A 7,910-nucleotide genomic window follows, 5' to 3' on the forward strand; every position below is an offset into this window, starting at 1 on the left:
ATCCCTGAATTACCATCACTTCCCCAGTTAGCACAGTCTAGGGGGGCCCTTTGGGAATGCTGATAAAATCGGTTAAGGTTCTCAATCCACAGAGCTAAAGCTCAACCCCTAAACCATGGATACAGACACACTGGGAGGTCCAGACCAAAACAGTCTATTGGATTCTCTCTCTTTTTGTCATCCTAACTGTAGCACAAAGAGTAGATCTTAAAAGTCCTCATCTCATGAAAAAAAAACTTTTTTAACCATGTGTGGTAATGGTAACTATGTTAACTAGACTTATTGTGATAGTCATTTTACATACAAATATCAAATCGTTACGTTGTACACCTAAAACTAATATAATGTTATATGTCAATTATATCTCAATTAAAAATTAATTTAATTTAATTTTTAAAAAAATTTTAAAGAAGTAGTCAAAAAAGAATTGTTCATGACAGCCTAAAATGCATTGTTTTTTATTCCATTTCAGACAACAAAGTTGCTTTCCAAAGTTTTTGCCAAGAAAAAAAGGGGTCTGTTCCTAAAGTAAGGTCAAGTTATCTAATCCTGAAGGAATAGGTCATTTAGTAAATTGTCTTGAGTAAACATCTGAGAGCACATAACAATGTGATGTTTCTCTAAAGTCAGTTGTCCCAAGGGTACTACTGTCCCTAACAAATAGATGGGGGAAGGGTGTGAAAATAATTTTTTTTTAAATATTTTATTTATTTGAGAGAGAGAGAGAGACAGCATGAGAGGGGAGAGGGTCAGAGGGAGAAGCAGGCTCCCCGCTGAGCTGGGATCCCGATGTGGGACTCGATCCCAGGACTCCGGGATCATGACCTGAGCCAAAGGCAGTCGCTTAACCAACTGAGCCACCCAGGTGCCCCTGTGAAAATAATTTTTATGTTTACTACTTAATCAAGCATCCTACTGGAGGCAGGGAGTCATATTTAATCAAAAGCTAATAACTTCCGGGGTGCCTGGGTGGCTCAGTTGGTTGGGCGACTGGCTTCGGCTCAGGTCATGATCCTGGAGTCCCGGGATCGAGTCCCGCATCGGGCTCCCTGCTCGGTGGGGAGCCTGCTTCTCCCTCTGACCCTCCCCACTCTCATGTGCTGTCTCTCATTCTCTCTCTCACAAATAAATAAATAAAATCTTTAAAAAAAAAAAAAAGCTAACAACTTCCAAAAAAAAAAGTTAACATCTACCATAAAAGGTAAACCATGAATATACCTCAGATATCATTCTCAGAATAGAGAAATTACAGAAACCTGAAATAGAATATAGTATATCCAGTAAGAAACTCTTAACTATAGGAAACAAACTGAGGGTTGCTGGAGGGGAGAGAGGTGGGGGGATGGGGTAACTGGGTGATGGGCATTAAGGAGGGCTTGTGATGTAATGAGCACTGGGTGTTATATGCAACTAATGAATCCCTAAACTCTACATTTGAAACTAATGATACACTATATGATAACTAATTGAATTTAAATAAAATAAGTTATAAAAAATATATAGAATATCCAAAGCATACTAATTGTTAGGAAATTTACAGAATGGACCAATAACACATCTAAATTCCACACACAGATTATTCCAACATCATCTTGAACCATCTTAGCTGAAACTAGAAATGATCAATTTACGTAAAATAGGAAGGAATTTGCAAATACTGCCTTGGAAATCTTATCAAAATGTCTTTTATTGCCCCAATGTTAGTAAATTTGTCCATAACTTAAATTTTATATAAATAAGATAGAAAATACAGTAAAAGAAGGGATGTCTGGAGAGCAGTCACCCTCACATTCCACTTGAGTTCATCCTTAGGATACGTTATATCCCCATTTTCACTCTAGATCATTGTGAAGAAGTAAACCCATGAAAATAGGAACAGATTGTTCATATGATAATATTAAAACTGTCTTTCCTAATGCTTTTCACATCATGGTACATATAGATAATGATAATATTTGCACAGCACATTTACAAACAAGGACCTCATGTTGGCAGGTAACCAGCCTGAGAATCTTGCCCCAGACCCCTCAGAAGTCCAAGTGTCAGGGTCCTGACACACCTGTAACCCATTCAAGGCTCCACACTCAGTGGAAAGCTGTTCTTAAACTTTTTTAAAAAAAGATTTTGTTTATTTGAAGGAGAGCGAGCGAGTGAGCACGAGCAGGGGCAGGGGCAGAAGGTGAGGGAGAAGCAGACTCCCCGCGGAGCAGGGAGCCTGACATGGGGCTCAATTCCAGGACCCTGGGATCATGACCTGAGCCAAAGGCAGATGCTTAACCGACTGAGCCACCCAGGGGCCCCTGGAAAGCTGTTTTTAGAAATCAACTAATTTTTCTGATCCTCTGCCCTGAAGGTGGTATTGCCAGATTTGTTGCTAGCAAATAAAAATACAGGATGGCTGGTTAAATTGGAATTTCAGATAAACAACAAAAAAATTTCTGGTATAAATATGCTCACTGCAGCATTGGGGACGTACTTATTTTATCTGGCAATTCTATCTGAGGGCCTTGGTATAAATCCCTGAAGAAACAAATCTCACAGGGATATTCCAGAATTTATGGTACCAGTAAAGTTAAAATCTGGTTGTCCCTGTGCCTTCCTTATTACTGGCTGAGGTTCAGTCATTGTGGTATCACTTCAGCCCTTGAAATAGTTTATTCCTTGAAGAGGCAAAACTTCCTTTAACTAAAGGGAAATCAGAGAAATTAAATGACAGGCCTGGTACTGCTGGCCACTTGTGGGTGCTGAGCCAGAACGTGTGCCCGTCGCATTACTGCACAGCCTTCCCTTCCCACTGTCCAACACCCTTCATGCAAAATATACCAGTTTTCAAGGTGGAAATAAATCCAACGCCCACTCTGAGGTGTGTCCAACCTCCTGCCCTATCTGTTGGGAATAAATGAAGGCTGGTCCCAATGCCCACAGAAGGTTGTGTGAAAGGTCAACATTTGAGTCAAAAGAGAACTGTCAACCCAAAGGACTAGATAGGAAGGAGGAGCCCGGCTAGTAAGCCTAAACGGAGAATGCTGATGTTGTCAGAACAAGCACAGGACATGGGGGCACAAGGAAAGCCCAGAGATATTCCCAAGAGAGACCACTGGCACATACGGGCTTTCTGTGGCTCCTTAACAACCCGTCTACACGAGCCCCGTGCCAAAACATAAGGGCCAAATTAGTGTGATGTTTCTCAGGGAAGGAAAGAGATTAGCGTAGTCAAAGGTAGTGTCAACGTTTTCCCTTCATATGTTCCAAGATCTTTGAAATCTCCAATTTCATACATGCCACTATGGCTACATGATTTCCTCCGTAAATCAGCAATAATACCACCCCCATCAAATCATCACGAGGACTTGATGAGCTCGTGAGTTGTAGCAGAACAACAAATCCAGGTTTAGAATCAGATGAGCAACCAGGATCAATTATTCACTAAGTGACACTCAAAGGCACTCACATACCATGGACTTTGGAGTCACTTAAGAAGTCAAACCAGGGGTGCCTGGGTGGCTCAGTCGGTTAAGCATCTGCCTTCGGCTCAGGTCATGATCCCAGGGTCCTGGGATTGAGCCCTGCATCGGGCTCCCTGCTCAGGGGGAAGCCTGCTTCTCCCTCTCCCACTCCCTCTGCTTGTGTTCCTTCTCTTGCTGTGTTTCTCTCTGTCAAATAAATAAATAAAACCTTAAAAAAAAAAAAAAGAGAGAGAGAAGTCAAACCAGGATTATGTAAGATCTCCTGGGGTCACCGCCAGTCCTAGCACTAAAGTTGAAGAGTTTGGCAGATTTCTTACCACCTCTGATATTGATGAGGTTCAGTGCAGTGTTAATTAACCAGTGAGAGTTCTGGAATAACTGGAGACCTTTTAAATAAATCTTTTTTTTTTTAATTTATTTATTTGACAGAGAGAGACACAGCGAGAGAGGGAACACAAGCGGGGGCGGGGGGGGGCGGAAGGGAAAAGCAGGCTCTCCGCTGAGCAGGGAGCCCAATGTGGGGCTTGATCCCAGGACCCTGGGATCATGACCTGAGCCGAAGGCAGACGCTTAATGACTGAGCCACCCAGGCGCCCTCTTTTAAATAAATCTTAAGATAATCTTTTTAATTTAAGCTTTTATGGTGAAGTAATTTTCATTTTTGGCAGAAAATCAGAACAGACATCGTCATGGATACATGTTGCAGCCTAATTCCCGCCATTGATATTGGGCAGGTAAGTGCTGGCCCATGGAGATGGATGCCACTTCCTGAAAGTCATTGCGGGGAGACTAAGTACCTCTAAAGAGCACACAGCCTCATAGAGCTTGACATTTTCCCCTTTCAGGTTGAAGTTTCCTTTATTCAGGGAATGGGCCTTTATACCACTGAAGGTGTTCTGTACTCTCGAGGCCCAGACGAGTACAAAATTCCAACCATCACTGATGTCCCAGAGGAATTCAATGTCTCCCTGTTGTCATCATCACAAACCCCACCAACCATCTATTCATCCAAGGTAAGCGCTCAAACCTACTGCTGTGCAATGTGATCCATCAAGTAGCATGGTAAATGAAAGCAGGTAGACAAAAAAATAATAATAATAATGTCAACCTGTATCAGGACCAAATTACAAGAGACTGTTAGAATTTGGAGAAGAATCACCTAGAGAAAAGTGAGATTCAGAGAGGATAAGTGATCTCTGCCTAATGGCCATCCTTGGCCAAGGTCTTTATTTATTAGTATCTTCTTTCACTGGAAATGCTAAAATTTGGTGAAAAGTTCTGATTTGATAGAATAATATTTTCACTTAAGAACCTTAAGACTAGGGCGCCTGGGTGGCTCAGTTGGTTAAGCGACTGCCTTCGGCTCAGGTCATGATCCTGGAGTCCCGGGATCAAGTCCCGCATCGGGCTCCCTGCTCAGCGGGGGGTCTGCTTCTCCCTCTGACCCTCTTCCCTCTTGTGCTGTCTCTCATTCTCTCTCTCAAATAAATAAATAAAACCTTAAAAAAAAAAAAAGGAACCTTAAGACTAAAATATTAAATGGGATTAAAGGCATGATACTACTAAAATTTTAGGAAGAAGTGGCAGCATGGGAAGAATCCTAGACTGGGCCTCAGTGGACCTGGGTTCTTAGCCTAGCCTCACCAGCTCCCTGTGATCATAGATGAATCACTCACCTCTTGGGGCTCAGGGTCCTCATCCATACCCATAAATGGATCCAGAACAATGGTTCTCAACTGGCCCCCAGGGTACATTTGGCAATGTCTGGAGTTATATCTGGTTATCACAACTACGGTTGTGGAGGGAGGAGATGTTCCTAGTCTGGGTAGAGAGGCCAGGGATGCTGCTAAATAGCCTTCAATGCACAAGACAGCCCCCCAACAAAGAATTATCTGGCCCAAAATGTCAGTGGTGTCAGGAAGCAAAGACACAAACCGTTAGTAATTGCTAAAGTAGTGGAGCTGCAAATGAAAATAAAGGTCAGCATTTCTTGTCATTGCTGTATGCAGATTATGTGAAAATCACTCTCAGAGTAGAAACTTTCTTTAGTTTTAAGATGTATTGTTAAAATTTTCCTTTAAGTCTTTTAGGAGACTTCTTACTAGGGGTGATGAATTGATATAAGAGAAAATGAGTTCATCTATATCTGCTGGAGTGTTATCATTTCCAAACTGGAGGCCACTGTCAGCCCAGGAACTTTCTCTCGTCATATGGTGACGGAACTGGAGGGTGGAGAGGGGGTTGGGGTGCAAATTTGAAAGGAAGGACAATCAGCATCCCCTTTGGGTTCTCATTAGGCTGGAAATCACTCAAAGAGCAGCATTCAGGCCACCAAGAGCAATGGGACAGGCAGGACCTGTGAGTCCTATGGTTGTGACCAGCCACTCATAGGCAGACCCTGAGGAAACTCATGGGTTTACAGGTGCCCCATAGAGTATATTCTGTAATAATAACAGGGACCTACCGAGTACCAGGCACTGTGCTAGGAGCTTTTGCACTTGCTAAACTTTACAACATCCTGTAGCGTAAATATCATTGCCTGAATTTCACTGATAAAGGAACAGAGGCTCAGAGAGATAATCTCACCCAGAGAAACAGAGGGAGTAAGGGCCAGGTTTCAAACTTCATGTCTCTAGCTTAGGGTTGCAAATTGGGGGCCCACTGGCTGAATCTAGGCCGCAGATGTGTTTTTCTGTGACCCACACAGTGTTTTTAAAAATCAGGGAATTGTAGGGGTGTCTGGGTGGCTCAGTCAGTTAAGTGTCTGCCTTCAGCTCAGGTCATGATCTCAGGGTCCTGGGATAGAGCCCTGCATTGGGCTCCGCATTCAACAGGGAGTCTGCTTGAGATTCTCTCTCTCCCTCTCCCTCTCCTCCTCTCTCTCTCTCAAATAAATACATCTTTAAAAATCTGGGAATTGTACATTAAAATAAGAATATCTAAATTCTCTTGAAAAATTGGATGATCTGGTAATTTTGGCTACATTTTTAGAAGACACCAATGGCCCCTTTAGACAGGACATGGGGCTATCTCTATTTCACCATAATTCCCACTTTTCTTTGCTGTCCTTCAACTGCCCACATCCTCTCATTTATATTACCTGATTGTTGCTTGCAGATGATGGGCTTGCAACCCATCATCTGGTACCCAAGTCTGTACTCTTCTAGAGTACCCTACCTCCCCTGATGCTGGAGTCATAACGAGGCATTTTTCTCTCTGCTCATGAAGTTGGCCATTGAATGTGCTTCCCTAAGTAGGATACCACACAGGGTGTCTGGGTGGCTCAGTCATTTAAGTGTCTTCAGTTCATGATCCCAGGGTCCTGGAATCGAGTCCAGCATCGGGCTCCCTGATCTGCAGGCAGCCTGCTTCTCCCTCCGCTCCCTCCTTCTCTCTCTATCTCTGTCTCTCATGCATAAATAAATAAAATCTTAAATAAATAAATAATAGGATGCCCCCCCCCCAACACACACACACACATGTGCGTGTGCATCCACCTTTCCTATAGAACGAAGATTTAACCTAGACAGCATTACAGATATGGGAAGTTCAGGTGGTATTGTGATTTTTAAGAGTACTCAAGCTTCAGGGCGCCTGGGTGGCTCAGTTGGTTAAGCGACTGCCTTCAGCTCAGGTCATGGTCCTGGAGTCCCGGGATCGAGTCCCGCATCGGGCTTCCTGCTCGGCGGGGAGCCTGCTTCTCCCTCTGACCCTCCCCCCTCTCATGTGCTCTCTCATTCTCTCTCTCTCAAATAAATAAATAAAATCTTTTAAAAAAAAAAGAGTACTCAAGCTTCATTCAGTCAATAAGTTACTGAACAAATTATTGTGAGCAAGACACTGTGCTAGGAGTTAGGGAATACAACGGTGAATAAAGACCTGGGTCCTGAAATATAGTAGCTTGTAACCTAGTATAGAAAATTCTAAAACAAATGTGCTTTCTTCCAGGGCCTGGGGGAGTCCGGGATGTTCCTGGGCTCATCTGTGTTCTTTGCCATCACTGACGCGGTGGCCACAGCATGCAGGGAAAGAGACATAGCTGAGGACTTCACAGTGAGGAGCCCAGCAACGCCAGAATGGGTTCGAATGGCCTGTGTAGATCGGTTCACAGAGATGGTATGGAATTATTGATTATTTTCCTAAAAGGTGGCTTTTCTATCTCTTGTTTCTTAGACCTCTAAGGTAAATTCATAACCTAATCTGATCAAATTACAAGGTCAAATTATAAAATGTAAGCTTATCAAAGTATTAAGAGGCGGGGTGCCTGGGTGGCTCAGTTGGTTAAGCGGCTGCCTTCGGCTCAGGTCATGATCCCAGGGTCCTGGGATCAAGCCCACATCGGGCTCCCTGCTCAGCGGAGAGCCTGCTTCTCCCTCTCCCTCTGCCTGCCTCTCTGCCTACTTGTACTCTCTCTGTCAAATAAATAAATAAAATCTTTTAATT

The 7,910-nt window shown here is 43.3% G+C and overlaps 1 protein-coding gene across 1 annotated transcript in view; it reads left to right on the forward strand.

The window, feature by feature from the left end:
• Window positions 1-7,598, forward strand: part of LOC110592050 (aldehyde oxidase 2-like) — a 67,920-nt gene extending 60,322 nt beyond the window's left edge. Inside the window, 4 exon segments of the mRNA XM_021703015.2 lie at window positions 3,316-3,361; window positions 4,136-4,201; window positions 4,313-4,429; window positions 7,416-7,598. Coding sequence (XP_021558690.2) covers window positions 3,316-3,361; window positions 4,136-4,201; window positions 4,313-4,429; window positions 7,416-7,598 — 412 coding nt within the window.
• The last annotated feature ends 312 nt before the right edge of the window (window positions 7,599-7,910 follow it).

This window comes from Neomonachus schauinslandi, chromosome 3 (genome assembly GCF_002201575.2).
Source record: "Neomonachus schauinslandi chromosome 3, ASM220157v2, whole genome shotgun sequence".
Lineage (NCBI taxonomy): Eukaryota > Metazoa > Chordata > Mammalia > Carnivora > Phocidae > Neomonachus > Neomonachus schauinslandi.